Below are 16,216 nucleotides of genomic sequence, written 5' to 3'. Positions count from 1 at the left end.
TTAATACAAGCAAATTGCAAATAAAACCAATTTCCAAAAGGATTTTGTGTACTAAGCCCCCATTGTGGGCTCTGAACTGTGATATAACAAACATATCTAATTTAATCATCTCAAAACCAGACTGCTTCATTTTTCTTTATTTGCAGGCTGGTTAATTGCTTTATCTAAATTCCCAAGAGAGAAAAAAGTTGGCACCACTTTTTTTGCAAATAGGGTTTTTGGCTTTCAATATTCTATAAAAGCAAAATGACATTTTTAACAAGCTGAAAACCTGACAAAGCAAGTGAAAGCAAATGTTCACAAAACATACTTACCAGTTTTACCCACCATTACCTCCCACCTTTCCACAAGGTCATGCCTCCCATTATGCCAAGTGGACCCTGAACTCTTAAATCCTCACCATAGCTCTTCTGCCTCCTTCTGTGCCTGCAGCCTGGCCCGCTCTGCTATGAGCTCCTCCGAGATCTGCTCGTAGGGTTTGTCCCCCGGGGCTTCTCCCATCACCCAGACCCAGACCTCGCCGTCCTGGCCCCGCAGCCACTGCACGCGCTTGCCGTTACCTGCAACACCAGCGAGAACACACCACAACGTAAACACCGCCTCCGATCCTGCACAGACAGACATGAAACCGTGGGACACCTGCAACTTAGAAAACATTAAGCATGCCATTTACAATTTGGAAGAAAACATTGCTCAGAGGTCCAAAGAAATCTTCAGATCTGACCGAATCATGTCAAATGCTGGGGAAAAAAATTAAAAGGTTTTCATGCTGAGGATTACGCAATCTTTAAAGACTCACTGTCCTACAAAAATAAAAATTATTAATTCAGGCATGCATTTCCCAGAATTCCACTATTATAATCCCTTTTTAATTGCTATATTTGCTCATTTCACTCAACAAGGGATGAATGAAGAGTGTGGAAAAAGAGATGAGGCAAAACCAATAACCAGTGATATTATGTGACTAAAAATGCTTTGTGCACAAAGAATGTCCAGTGTTGAACAGGTAGAGAAACTTCAAGGGAAAACCTTCAAAGAATGCAGGAATTTCCTGCTCAAACTGTGTGAAGCAGGAGTTTCAGGGAGTCTGCATGCTCAGAGCATACCACTCAGTGCTTCAGAGCCTATTCTTGCTCACAGAGGCAATTGAAAGGGATTGAATTTCTGGTTCAGTTTTCATGACACAAACTACACAAAAATCTATGGTTACTGTGTTGACAGAGTGATTTTAAGAGTACCACAAAAGGCCTGAGACCTCTTTACAAAACAGACTGCATTTGGTGAGCCATCAAGTACAAGAACCAACTGTAGGACTACAAAGGACACTAGATTAGATCCTACCTGAATCCATTTTAATAGTTATTTAGATTACCTGACTTCGTGTGGTTTGGTCTTTTCCTTCTGCTTTTATAAATACAGCTGTCAAATATTATAAGCATTTTGGAGGTTTCATAATAAGGAATTTGTAGAAACACCTCTTATGCATCAATTTTTATGTTACATTTCTTGCAAATTTCTTGCAAAATTGTCCTCCACAAAAGGAAATTCTGCAATAAAGACCATTGCCAAATTAACACTGCATTTATTTCAAAGAATTCAGACTACAAGGCCACAAAGGGTCAGCAGTTTGCATCATTCCCTGTATATTACAGTCCCCTGGATTTCATCCTCTCACACAAACATTGATATGAGAAAATTGTGCATCACAAAAGGAAACTTCTAAATCTTTATCTTCTAAAAGAAATCTTGTCTCATTTAAAACATGGTGAAATGGACAGAGTACCATTTTCCTAAGGATTTTTTTCCAGTGTTCCGATAAGAGTTAAAAGAAACCTATCCTATTTGAACAGGCAGGTTTCACTTCCACTTTTCCTCCATCTCTCTCTAGCACCATCAGCTTAGCTGCTCTCACCTTAAGCTACCACTTGTTCTGTGTGAGGACATATCCATTTAACCAGATTAAGTTTCCCAATGCACAATCAATAAAGTGTTTCTGACATCCCAGGCTGAAGGCAGAAAACTGCAGGAGGCAGCGGAGTGGGGCTGTTGACAGCAGCAATGTCAGCACCAGCCCACACTCACAAGTGTTGACAATCCAGACTGAAGGCAATGAATGGATCAGATCTCACCACGAAAGCTGATATTCTATATCAAATTTGAAAATGTAATTTATACGAATCCCCAGTGTTGGCCTAATGGTACTAACTTCAAAGAGGGGTGGAAATTTAAGCTAATAGCGTTTTCCTTCAATAACTCTCAAAAGCATTTGCTTTTTCACAGTCTATCAGATTATGTCTCAGGTTATAACTGTGAATGTATTTCATTGTGGTTCTTATTCTGTACATTGTGTTCCTGTCAACACAACATTTATTTTGAACTTGTATTTTTTGGATACACCATTAGAATACCATCTGCTGAGACCTGACTGGCCATATCACTACTTGCCTGCAAGGTTTTCTCCTACTACAGTTCCTGGTAAAGTACCTTGAGAAGTATGGAATGAGTACTCCCAGGAACACTAATTCCATAAAACCAAAGGCAGTTTTTGTTTTAAAAGCACAACATGTCTTCTTTCTTGTGAGGAGTCTGAATATCCTAGTTTCTCTCCTTTATTTAGTACATTAAAGAAAATATTACAAACAACACCCCTTCCATTAATTGATCTGTACCATAACTGGTGGATACAAAATACTAGTCCAGTTCTGAGACAATTTCACTATTTCTATTCATTTATGAACTTACTAGAGGGAACCAGGAATGAAAAAAATATATATATAACTTTTCAGGTAAGCAGACAAATTTTATCTTTGCTTCTCTCAAGGTTTTCTGTGCCAAAGGGTTATTAATGTGTTTCTCAGAGGCACAACTAACCCATTGCAACCCAGCCCAATAAAACAAATAGCCGATTTGTCGATGTGTCTTGAGAAATTGTTCTTTCTTCTTTTAAAACAATGGATCTTTTTTATAAAGTTCTAGCCAGTAGATGAATAAACTCCTTTGAAACCATCAGTATTGTTGGTTCAGCACTACACACAGACTACTGTATATGTATAAAGTACATGTTCAAATACAGTCAAAGCTGAAAGATTTGTGTATTAAACAAATGGCAATTTTAACCTTCAGCATTAAACAGATAGACCCTCATATATATATATAATTTTTAAATAATTCGGCTTGAGCACAGATGCCTTAATTCAGATTTTTCTCTAGAAGAAAAGAAAGCCTTTTCACATCCAACCACTGAATTTACTTCAAGAAATGACTCCCATGTAAACCTTCCTTAAACCTCTGCTCCTATAAAGCTGCAGCTGGGCTTTACTGTACAATCTGATCATAAAACTCAGATTCTTAACAAATAATAACATCAAAAATGAGTGTGCAGGAAAAAAAAAGAACACCTCAGAGAGAAAATCTGGCACTGTGAAAGCAGAATTTCTGCCATACAAAAAGCCTCTGTGGCCTGCAGAATCACATTCACAGTGAGAGGGTCAGCTTTCCTAGGCTAATGATATTTTAAACTGCAGAACCTATGGCAAGATCAAGAAAGTCCTGAAAATTATTTCCCCTAGTACTTTTAGGAAACTGGTGTTGTCTGCTTTGCAAGCAGAGAATTACTACTATTTAGGGCTGATTATTACAAAATAATTCCTGCTTTAAAATGCCTCTCAAGTATTAAACTTTTTCTGCAAAATAAGATGTTTTGTTAATACACTTTACTTCCAAATGAAAGAGAAAAACACAAAAAAAAAGAGAAAAATTCAGCTAAATGTAAAAGGAAGAGACAAGTCCTGACTAAACAAATTTGAAATGTAGATGAGAAGGAGGCAAGAGAGCCTCATGTTTACTGGTCAGCAGTAGGGCTTCTGAGCCCAGTCACAAAGCCTAATGCAGAGTCAAGAAACAAAAATTAAAACTCTTGAGCCCCAGTCTTGTGCCTTGACCACAAAAGTACTTTGTTCTTCTTGGAGAGACTGTGACAGGCTGCAAATAATAACCTTAAGGAAGCAGTGGACATCAAAGTTAGTCTGGATTGGACAGTAGAAGTGGAAGTACTTTAGAAACAAGCAATGCTTTATTAGGAAAACCTACTGAATAATTTACTAGGTCTTTGCCATCCCTACTCTCCCACCATTTTTCACCTAAAACAACTTTGTAGCACCAAAAGAAGACAACATGTTCTTTTCACCTGAAGCTCATCCATGAATTAGTATCTCACATGGAGTGCCTCTAAATCTACACCCATGCTGCTTTGAGACCAGTAAACTGGCTTCTGGCTCCTTACTCCAGACAAATGCCAGGTCAGAAAATGCAAAATCAGGTCTCTCAAATTTGCAGCACAAAGGGATCACAGCAAAAACTTTCTCGGAGACCTAAAGTCAGAACCAATAGCAACTCAAGTTTGTACATATAAATGCACACAATCAAAAATAAGACCAAATCATGTTTTCCATTTGTCTGTTATTTGCACAGCCAATTCTATAACAGCAATGAAAGTTTAAAACAATGCCCTAGAGAGCAATTGGAAACTCGAGCTCTCACCTATAAGAACTACGAGGCTCTGCCAGCAGCACTCCTGATCCCACCCACAGAGTGCTGGAGTGCTACCAGAGCTGAGCCATGGGGCACCACAGGCTGCTCTGGCCTCTGAGCTGCCCCAGGGCCAGCAGGGCATTGTCACCTTGTCAGTGCCATGACATTGCCAGGGAGCACCAACACTGCCTGGATACCTGGGGATAGAGACAAGCACCAGGATGGGGAATCCCAGCTCAGGCACACTGGGTTCCAACCATATCAGCTCAGACCTCCACGCTGTATCTGAGTCATGGAACAAACACAGACACACTCCACACACAGCTCTGGAGACCAGAGCTCCACACTGCCTCTGCCAGCTGGAACAGAGGAGCTGAGCCACTCACTGGGTTTAGGAGTTTCATGGGTTCTTGGGCTCCTTTTTTACATCTCCAAATAAAAGTGCTTTGGAAATAATGGCAATTAGAGCAAATAGAATACTGCTGGAGTCAGCTTCCTTTCTCCAAGCTTGGTCACCATTGCTTTAAGTTAGAGAATCCCCAGCAGCCCCCATTTGTGTCCATCCCCAGTGTTTACACAGGAGCTATTCCAAGGGGCTAGAGGCCTGATTTGGTGCCAGGATTTCCATCACCCAGTCTGCCTGCTCAGTCCAGTAAAATGACAGAGAGCACCAAGCACCGTCCTGCCTCTCTGTGGTAGGAAACACCACAGGGCGTAAATTCAGAAAATTTTGTGATCACTGATTTATACTCTCACAACCACAGGACAGCATTCAAATTCTGCTGAATGTTGTACTAAAGAATCTGCTATTTCCATGAACAGCCTTGTTTCTCTGGGCTTCCCACCATAATTCTCCTGCTTGGAAGCTACAAATCTCTGCAATAGCAATTGACTGTCCTCCCTCAGCCGCTGGGAAGCTTTGCAGTCACACAAGTATCTTTTGACTCTCTACAGAAAACATCTCTATTCTTTATTCTCTCTGGGCTAGAAAAAACTCCTGAAATTTCTTAGGCATTTGAAACAGGCTGCATGTGCATTAAAAGCTGATCAGCCTGATCTACTTTTGCCATGGAGAGCTAAACCATAGCTCATGGAGTTTGCTGTGTTGTAGGGTTGTGGTTTTTTTCTTCTGCAATTCAAATATCGGGTATACTCTGGTCTAAGCACAATGCCCTTTACTTGAGATTTCTTGGCTTTCCAAGCAAATTATTTTTTATGGCTTCTTTCAAGTAGAGGCTTGAATTTTGCTAGTCTGCAGGGTAGATGAGGTTCCATTCAGAGTTTCATTTAGCTAGAGGACATGTGTTAGAAGCTCATTGATTAGGATGAAAATGAGGATGTGAGCTTTAGACTCTTCTCAATTCCTTGAGCTTAGCCAACATAAGTATTGAATTATCTTTCTTTTCTTTTTTTTACTAACACACAAACAGAATTTCACTTCTTTCTAAGGAGAAAACCTAGGAAATTACTGTGAATGTTTTTGAGAGACTATTCAAAGGACAGAATGTGCTTCTCAAAACAATAACTGCTATAAATCCATTAAAATATACAGAGAAGAACTAGATGATAATGAGGAAAATAATGAAAATAACATCATCCCACAATAAACTGAAGATCTACAATTAATTTGTGCTCTGCCTCTGCTAATTCTATGCTATGGAGCATAGAATCTCTCTCTTCCCAAAACACCTTCAAAAAACCCCTTCATTTCAATTCTTAGAAGAATGGGGGGAAATTCTGCCCCTGACATTTCAATTTACACACCTTTGAATTTCAATACTGTGTTATGTGCCTTTCCATTGAGGGGAGGATTTGCAAAGGCAGAAAGAAATTCAGCTGATGACATTAATATATCAATGAGGGTTGCAGGATTTCAGCATTGCTCAAAAATCAGCCTTTTATGGCTCTCCAGCTGCTTCCTGATCATATAACAAACTCAATCTTCTGTTTATGGAATTACAGCCTGTTACCATGGAAATAATTATGCTGCAATAAACCCCTGCAGCATCAAATAAAGGAAGAGTGACTGAAGAGAGCAAATATTAAGGGAGGAAGCATTTACTCACATAGGACTCTGGTAATTAACAAATGTAGCAGGGATACTGTACACAACACTCAAAGGTAAGTGGGTTTGCATGAGGACATGGTATGTATATATGTAACACACACACACATGGGTTTGCATGTTAAAAACCAAAAAGAAGAAGAAAAAAGAGACACAGAAATAAAATACCATTTAAGCTGCATCTGCCCAGTATGTTCCAAACAATTTTGTGGCTCCCTGGCCAAGGCACACCCAATTTTGGGGCCAAAATTGTTACCCAGGAGGTAACATTCAAAACTCTTTCTTTAAAGACATTTTTCTAACTCCTTGTACAATCTTGTCTGTCCATTTAATGGCTGACCCTCTCACTGTAAACAACATAAAAATATAGGCAAGCATCAGAGGAAAACTGAAGGTTTTAAAATCATTCCCATCAGTATTGCTCATTTGAGATTTCTTTTCTTCATTAAAAAATTTCAAGAACATAGCACCATATTTTCTGATTCTTCATCCAAACTGAATCTTGTAAAGTGTAAAAGCTATATAGAAGGCTTAGTTTCTCTCACAGACCTATCACAAAGCTTCCAGGTTTTCCCTTTGAGAATAAAATAAAACCAAGTCTGCATGGCAGCTTCATGGTCTGCTGGAAACTCAAAGCAGGAGGATAAGGGTTCTGTGTCACAGAATGAACAGGGAGCTATGGATCATTTTCTGTACCAGGCTCTCCTGATTAATGCAGCGTGCCAGGTTTGCACTCACTCCTTTATCAGGCACACAGGACCATGGAAGCAGGGAGAACTATACCCTGCAGTGAGGCTTTTTGGCACCACAGCAAACAAGTGGACTCAAAGGTTATTGAACTGCCATCAGTGTCTGGATAAATCCACTGCTGACTTGAACACATTGAGTTTTCCTGTACCTTCCAAATCCTGCTCTCAAAACCTGGTTCCTTTGTCCTTGAATGTTTTAGTCATTTATGTAAAAAAATGGCAGAATCAGCAAGAAAATATTGAATTAGCTTGGGCATATCCTATTCTCCCCTTGGCCACAATTCTGCCCTCTTTCCATATCAAGTATTCATGAGTTTGCAGACAGTCACCACCTCATATCATTACTGAGGCACGGTATGTGGGAGAAAGTCCAACACTGCTGTGTCCAGACAGGCAGAGGAACACGACACTGCAGAGAAACACAGCAATGCCTTCCATGCCAGAGGCTCACTAAGCCAGCAGCCTCTCTCAGAGAATGCCTGATGTCAGATGTCTCAGGGAACAGGAGCACTGAGGATTGCATGTCTGCAGGAGAAGGCCTCAGGTAGGCAGCAATATTCTGCTGTCACTTTTCTGCAAAACAGAGAAATCAGCTGCAGGACAAGATAGAAAATGGAAAAGCACAGACTTATTGCTGATCATAGGACATGAGTGAAGCCCATCTGGATTTGTTCCATCTGGTGTACACCTAGGTCATCCAGCAGCTGGAGGTCTCTTGATAGCCCTAGGTTCAGAGAACTGAGTTCAGAAGCTGTTCTCTAACCCTACCTCAGCACTCAGCCACACCAGGCACAGGCCCTGAGCAGCTCAGTTCTGGCCTAAGGTACAGAGCATAACAGAGCTGCAGCATATCTCAAGCTGCTCTACATTGTGAGTGTTACATTAAAACTTGTCCAATGACTTCAAATTAGGTGGCTCAGTACCCTAACAAAAATGGTTTTAATGTTCTTGCTCCTGTTCTCTTGTTACTTTTCCATCTATATCTGAATTGGAAACAAAGGACAGGACTGTTCAGAATTCAAGATCACATAATGCCAGTAATTTCAGAAATACTGAGGTCTGATGTCCCTGGTTAGATCCATATCCAGTGATACAGAGAAAGAGACACTGAACACTGACAGGAGCTTGTCTCCACAGGAGATAAAATCTTAGCTAAGTATTTCCAGGGTCTGTAGAGGCCTGAGCATAAATAAGGAATACATTTCCAAGTTCAAAGTCAGAAAAATGTCACTGCATGTCCACCCACTGAAACACATGCTCACTCACTGGCCTTCCTCTGACACTGATGTATTCTCCAGCCATCCACTTGGTATATTTGAGATACTTGCTTGCAAACAGCATCATCTATTCTCTAATGACCTTTCTAACACAAATGTCATTTAGATAGATAAATTATTTTCTAGCCATGCTGTGATAAGCCTACCCTATTTTCTCCTAGCTTCTCTTGTTAAGGACAGGTAAATAAGAGCATTTACAAATAGCTCCCATCTGAGCACCACAAGCTGCAGTTCACAATGAATAAATGGCAGAAATAACTGCAGCAGGCCAGCATTGTCTCCCCTCCCACATGACTGTCCTTCAGCTACCTAATGCTCAATAGTTTTTGAGATCTCATTTTGGGAATGCTGACAGTTCTGGATACTGCATCAATGTCAAAACTGAAATTGGCAGGGCCCTCCACTTCCTCCCAGCTCAGCTGTAGTGGCTAAAGAGCTCCTGCCTAATCACACAAATATGTTTCTGTGCAAATTGCAAAGCTGCCTGTCTGTCAAATCTCAGAATATCCCAAAGGATCTTGAAATTTTGAGGAGACTTCTCTCAGTGATTTTAGCACAGTAGGAACAAGCAAACTGTTTAATTACAATGAAGATATGTTCCTGAAACCTCTGCCCAGGAACAATTTGTAAGTGAATTGAAGGTGGACCTCCTAGAATTCAGCTCACCTGTGATACTATTCCAGCACCAGCCAGCAGTCATTATTCAATTAAAGCTACAAAAGGTTTCCTATACCTTGAATAAGCTCACTAAACGCTGTCATTTTGATGGGACCCATATAATGCCCAAATTCTACTAATTATTTTAGGCAAGGTACAAAAAGCAAAAAAAAAAAAAAATGGGAACAATTTATTCAGTATAGGAATAAATATAAAGGAAATACTTCATTCTGAATGATGTTTATGCATTGCTTCCCTTTAGACATCAATCTGTGTTTTTTAATTGGCAAAGAAATTAAAACCATTGAATAATCTGAACACATTTCATTCACCCTCAAAGTGAAATAATTCCTTCAACACTGACTCATTTGATACTAATTTCAATTTTAATTTTTCCTCAAGACACAAGGAACCAAACAATCCAAATAAAGAAGCAAGCACTATTTAGCATTACATTTTGCAGGTGACTAATATTTTTTTAGAAATTAGGAATAAGACTACATAGATGGGTGCACTATTTGGCTTGCTAAACACTCTCAACAACTTAACGTCTTTTTTCATGGTTTGGACTTGTTTTCTAAATGGCAAATTTCATAGTACTGAATAGGACATTTATGGACAACCTACATTCAGTGGCAGTGCTTTAAAAATGCAGATTTTGGCACCTTTGTTAGTTAGTTTCCAAACAATTAAGAATGATCATGTTAATGAGCATTCCCTAAGTCTGAGGATGATTTTAACTCTATCACAAGGCCTTTCTGACCTGCAAATGCCAATCCTTTTGCCCCCAGCTCTGCACTTGTGGTTTCAGTAAGACAGCACACTTAAAACACAAGAACACTTCATCCTTAAGTCACCATAGGAAATCAAAATTGAACTCACAATCACTGCTTTGTTTTGAAAAATCTAATCCTTTTTCTGTGCTGCTGGGTGCACACATCCCACTGTAGCTAAGCTCCTGAATCCATGGGGAATTGCAGCAGCTGGGGTATAGAACTCTAGATCAAGCAGAAGGCACTTTTCAGAGCATTTTAATTAGAGAAGTGCCCATTAACAGCTTTTGTTCAATCTCATCATATCCATCCCAAAGAGATGGGAAGAAGTTTTCATATGTGGCTATTCAAACATTGAGGAAAGCAGAAGGATTTGAAAGGCAGTGCTATAAAGATAATTCTAGTTAAATTAGTATAAAATTATTTTATATAAATGCTATGTTGTATTCACAAACAACATCCACGTTTTCAGAAACTCAGCACAACATTAGCAATATTGAAGTCTCACATCTATTCCACTCTTTCAGGCTACAAAGATATCTACAAACTCAGAGTAAGTCCTGGCCTAAAAAAAGTAGCAAGAACATAAAACATGTCATGCAGCAGAGTCAAAACCAAACCCACAGGTGAGAAAACTCTGATCCCTCAGTTTCAAGGGAATAAAGAACATGCAATTGGGGTAGCTTTGCATTTCTTGGTAGCCACTAATTTAAAACAGGAATAAAACCATTCTACAGTCTATACTGTGTAGCATGGAAAGAAGGTCTGGAAATTCACTTTTGTATTAAGGGCAATTTAAAATTAAGCAGCTTCAAGGTCCAAAAAATGCTGATGTCAATTGTCTTCAAGGCAAAAAATATTTTAAGATAAAAAAATATTATTGTCATCTACTCTGACCCCTTGACTCTATAGACAAGACTATTGCACAGTAATTACTATTTTATATCCATAATTTGCAGTTGGCTTTTTCATCTTTTTTGTTTTAAACAAGAAACCATCTTCACTGAGAGACCATTTAACATCACATTGTGGAGCTGTGCAGTAGAAATCAGTTACAAGTATCTGTACATTTAATGATCAGAACACCTGAAAGAAGTTATATTTTCCAACTCTGGTGCACATCAGTTTCATGAAAGTAAAAAAATATTTCCAGCAGAACCAGATGTCTGACTTGCAAATCTGATTCCAATAGTTCTTCACTACAGTTCTGAAGAAAGTAGAAATTTCCTAACAGTGGGCAAAAGTCAAACCTAAGCAATACCTTTAATTGGCAATTTAAGAAGGTAAAATGGAAATGGGTTTTTCTGAATGCCTATTTGTGACTACCTTTGTCAGAGCAAATATAATCTATAGGGTACTCTGCTGGTCTCCTTTCTCCTATTACTTACTAATCAGAAAATTACTTACCCAGAAAATGGTCTCCTGTAGTAGGAAGCTGAAGGTTTAATGTATAATTTATATATGGAAATGTAGGTGTCAACACTGTGACAATTCATCAGATAAATATTTTTTGCAGTTAGAGTTTTCTCTATCTGTCTCCCTCAAAGAATGAGTATGATACAGATTATCTCAATGATGTGATGTTTTGGTATGTGGAGCTGAACTGCATTTTTAATTTTTTCTCAGCTACAAATCAATCAAAATGAACAAGGCTTTTGTGCTGTATGAGAGAAGCTGTTCTGATGCCATCCTTCTCAAGAGGGCCATTCGCAGTGAGAGCACTAACGTGAAAAAACTAAAAATTTAACAGAATGACGTTTTCCAACATCCACCTTGCCATCTCTGAGGGTCATTTTCAACTCTTCTATGGCCAGCTAGGGTGTTCTGGTCATTCCCCCCTCATTTTAAGGCTACTGTTGTAACTTAGTCCAGTCATTCCATGCAGGTCTGTGCTTCAAGTGAGTCTCGGAAAATCGTTTTGCTTTGAAGCATTTTTTCTAATAAGAGTCTTGGAATTGATAACTATCTAAGGGGCACTTTGTAAGGTTCAGAAGCTCTAGATATTTCAAGTCTGACAACTGAATCCAGCAATGTCTCTGTATTGAGGTGTTTCTACCATGGGTGTCTTCAAACAAGCAACATTTGAAATGGGATTGCAGTCTCATAACCATTATAGAGCTTTCTCAAAATCAGCTACCAGAAGTTATAAGAAACTTTGAATATTCAAGCTTTACTAGATTTAAAGATATGATAAGATCTTTGGCAGGGAAATGAGTGGTTTACATATCTCTGTGACATCTCCTTGTTGAGTGAGGAATCACTGCAGTTACATTTCCAAGATGAAAAGGTTTTCTATGTTACACCAGCCTAACAGCTTCATCTTATGAATGGAGGAAAGAGCTGGAAAGGCACTAACTCAGAGAAAAGAGCAAGAAATTATTTCTGTTTACTTGAAACCACTTGCACCCAAGGCCAAAGTTGGAAAAGACATTTGAAGAAGTTATTTTCTGATGTTTCTTCAATCACTGCCCTATTTGCTTTTCAAGTCAACACACACATTCAGCATTCATAGCAGCCTCTGGGTGGAGCTCCATATTTTAACTACATATTGCATGCAAACACATTTCTGGATTCTTCTCTTTGGTTTTGGTTGTTGGCTTGCCACACTATTGTCCTATTCCCTAAACAATCTCTCGGAGACTATTTACCAATGCAGTTGGAAATTTAGTCTCATATAGTATGGCTCTTTTGGTGTTACATTTATTCACAAAGAGCCTTTCATAGCAAGCTCAAATTCATAAAATTATTTCTTCTACAGCCAGATGGAAATATTTAATGCCAAGTCATGAAACTGCAACAGCATAGGCTTTTGCCTGACCTAGAATGAGGATGTCAGGTGACAAAAAAAAAGCCTTAGGAGTAGAGGAGAAACTTGGTCATGATACATCAGTTACCACCGACAACATCAGCAGTGACTCCCGACTGAAACAGGCACTTGAAAAGAATTCCCCTTACTCCATCACTAAGATAGTCCCAAAACAAAGGACTAGCCTGGAGATACAAGGAGCAGGAACACGTTGCTTTTGCAGCTCCTGACTGTCATTTTGCCCATGGGGACAGCTGGCACTCAGCCAGTTGCAAGCCCACCATCCCCAGCTCTGAAGCATAGAAGGAGGTCAGAAATCTTACTCTGGTTGCGCCTTGCTGTCTTTCTCAGCACAGCCTCCTCCATTCGGGCTTTTTCTTCCCTTTCCCTCCAGCGCCTCAGCTGCTCTTCTCTCATCTTGTAGAATAAAATCTGCTTCTGCTCTTCGTTCAGCTCTGCCAGGAGCTCAGGGTCAATATACATATCACGCAAAATTTGCTGCAGCATGGTGACTCCAAAAAAATAAAAATAAAAAAGATAAGGAAAAACAAAAGAGAGAGAAACCTGCTTCCAATTATACCCACTACAGTGACAAAAGCCCACTGATTGCACTCCAGAAAGCAAACTGCAGCAAAGGAGCTCTCCCACACCTGCCTGCCCAGGAGAGGCTTGATTCTTGCTCTGGCCCTTTTCTTGCAGGCATATTCTGCTCCTTGTCTTGACAGGGACAAAGTTCTTTTCTTATCTCATCCTCCAAATGTAGGGACAGGTGTCAAGTGAATGTGAGAAAAATGAACAGAAAAGGCTAGGGAAAAAACATAAAATGAAAAGGCTGGGAAAAAAGTAAAAGGCACTTGAGTGCTCCTGACTGCAAGCCGGTAAAAATAAGGGATTCTTGATTGAACCCAGCAGCTTTGCTCCCTTGAGCAGTAGGAAATTCAACATAGAGAGTCTCAGAGTTTCAGGTCAAGCAGCTCCCTTCAGCAGCAGTACACTCCCAAGGGCGTGAGCGTTGCCCAGGGGTTTAAAGTGATGTCATGGTTAAAGGTATCACCTACACCCACAATATCCATGTCACTTTGGGAATTGATCTCCCCTGATAAGACAGGAGTTTGCATATTATTTCTCAGTCTAGCCTGTTAACTAGTCTCAACAGAGTAAGGCATGTTAGAGGTCATAGTTACCTGGTGTTGACAAATACTGTCATGCAGTAAATTGACTAAAATGCTTCTAAAATTAAAAGCAGATGTTACAAAAGCCACAAGAATCTTTTTATCACTTTATAAATAAATCAATATGAATTAAACAAGACTAAGTTCTCAGCAATTCACGCAGGCTATGCAAGCCCTGATGTTAATTCACTTTCCACTTGCTGACTGGAGAAAGTTACAATGCTGCTCTTCCAGGAGATTATAGCTCTTTACTATGTAGCAGTTTTATCAAAAACAGCAAAAATAATATTTCAGCACTAGGGACAACAGCCACTTAATTATGTAAAAACCCAAACCAAACCAAAGCCAACACACTAAAAAGCAAACCCTCCAGATTCAGAAGCCTATTTTCACTGGGCAGGGGCTCAGCTCCTCTGGAGAGTGAGGGCACTCTGTGGGAGGGGGCTGGTTTGTGAGACAAACCAAAGTGTGGCCACTCAGAGGCACAACAACACACAGATCACACCAGTAGGCTGAACCACATCCCACTGCTTGATTTTTACACAAGAAGGAAGAGAAAGACCAGGCCTATGTTTCCTCATGAGAAACCTGCTTTATAGATAAGGAGCTATCAAAGCCCTGTATGACTTCCAAGACCTCATAATCGAAAACATTTTGCTAATGCACCTATATGTCCTTCTTTTGAGGAATATAAAATACTATTGCCCTAATTTAGATGGAAAATCAAACTGATGTAAACCAAAATTCTGATGAAGACATTTTATCACCTGGAAACACAATGCCAAAGATGCTGGAATGATGCTTTCAGCTGAAATAGGATTTTAGACCCATCACGTATGGGCTGTAACAAGTGTAATCCACATGCTACTCTGCCATTCAGGATTGGTCTTATGTTCACATTTTGTCTCCTAAAACAAAATGCTTTTATTATTACTATTATTTTTTTAAGAAATACAGCTTGGCAAGAAAAAACCTAGAGTAAGAAAGATTTTGTTATGCTCTTCTATTTTACTTAGTCAGGTATAGAAAGGGGAGACCCTGAGGGGGTTGGCTCTTATTTCTCTGCTTCTATTCAATTATATTAGATCTGTGCCTCCACATTTTGGCACTAATTGAAAAAGACTCGCCCTTGCAAAGGCTTCAGGGCAAGCAGTTTCACTGTTTTACTCATTTGTCATCATTCTTTATTTTATTTTGCTTGACTTCACAGACCAGAAATTAAATCCTGATCAGAAGCTATCACGGTGCAGAGAACAAACTCTTCATCATGGATTATGTGTATTTGAGCATGACAAGTAGCACCATCTCTGAGCAGCATTCAGCTGCAGAAGCAGCTCAGGATGGAGATACAAGACACAAGACAGAATGCAAATATTCGGGCAACTACTCGTAATGTTCAATGAGCAACCACACAACAAAAGCAGCAAGAGCAAATAGATGGAATGACACTTCACAAACAACTCATTGCCTGAAGATTATTCAACAAAAATATTTGAGGATGGTAACCAAATGATCAAATGGAAATTATCTGTGTGAGAATTTTTTTTTCTTTAACAAAGTAAAAGGTCACGTGGTCATGTGGAAGAGTTATCATCTAATCACAGCAGCCAATCCAATCAATTTCCTTGTTGTAGATTCTCTTTGGGATGCAGCAATCCCAAAATAAAAAACTGAAAATACAGAGGAGAAGAAAGATAAAGAAACATCCCACCTGATATAAGCCAACATCCAACAGAAGTAGAAACAAACATCATAAATTTTGCCATTAATTTTTAACCTATTATACACTGATTCTCACTGCAGTTCATGTTTCCACAAATATTCCAAATACATAGATGGAATTATCACAAAAAAATTCTCATGATCTCTCCTGACTTCTCAGAAAATTAAGCAAATCTATGAAATCCAAAATAACCTTGAAGAAACACCAAACCTACTATAATCTTGCTATTTCTAGGATTAGCTCATATTTTGGAAAGTGATGAGCTTTGCATCTCTAACCAATGTAGAGTCAGAAAACTCAGGAATAGGAAATAACTCAGGTAAAACAAAAAATAAAAATTTTATTGCAAAATAATTATTCTCTCTCCCCTTCCTGTCCCAGGTCAAATTAATATATAGATAAATTAAAGACTGAGAAGAGCAGGGAAATTTGTATTAAGGATGCCTGCTTCCTGATTTTGGCCA

General features: G+C 39.2%; 1 protein-coding gene across 1 annotated transcript in view; it reads right to left on the bottom strand.

Annotated features, from left to right (window-relative positions):
• SH2D4B (SH2 domain containing 4B) overlaps positions 1-13,492 on the bottom strand; it is a 62,438-nt gene extending 48,946 nt beyond the window's left edge. The window contains exons 1-2 of the mRNA XM_077183304.1: positions 13,181-13,492; positions 401-560 (exon numbers count right to left, since the gene is read on the bottom strand). Of these exons, the coding sequence (XP_077039419.1) occupies positions 401-560; positions 13,181-13,364 (344 nt within the window). The 5' untranslated portion in view covers positions 13,365-13,492. The remainder of the gene's footprint in view (positions 1-400; positions 561-13,180) is intronic.
• Positions 13,493-16,216: the final 2,724 nt, after the last annotated feature.

The sequence above is a fragment of the Agelaius phoeniceus genome, chromosome 9 (genome assembly GCF_051311805.1).
Source record: "Agelaius phoeniceus isolate bAgePho1 chromosome 9, bAgePho1.hap1, whole genome shotgun sequence".
Lineage (NCBI taxonomy): Eukaryota > Metazoa > Chordata > Aves > Passeriformes > Icteridae > Agelaius > Agelaius phoeniceus.
This window is presented reverse-complemented; position numbering and strand designations above follow the sequence as displayed.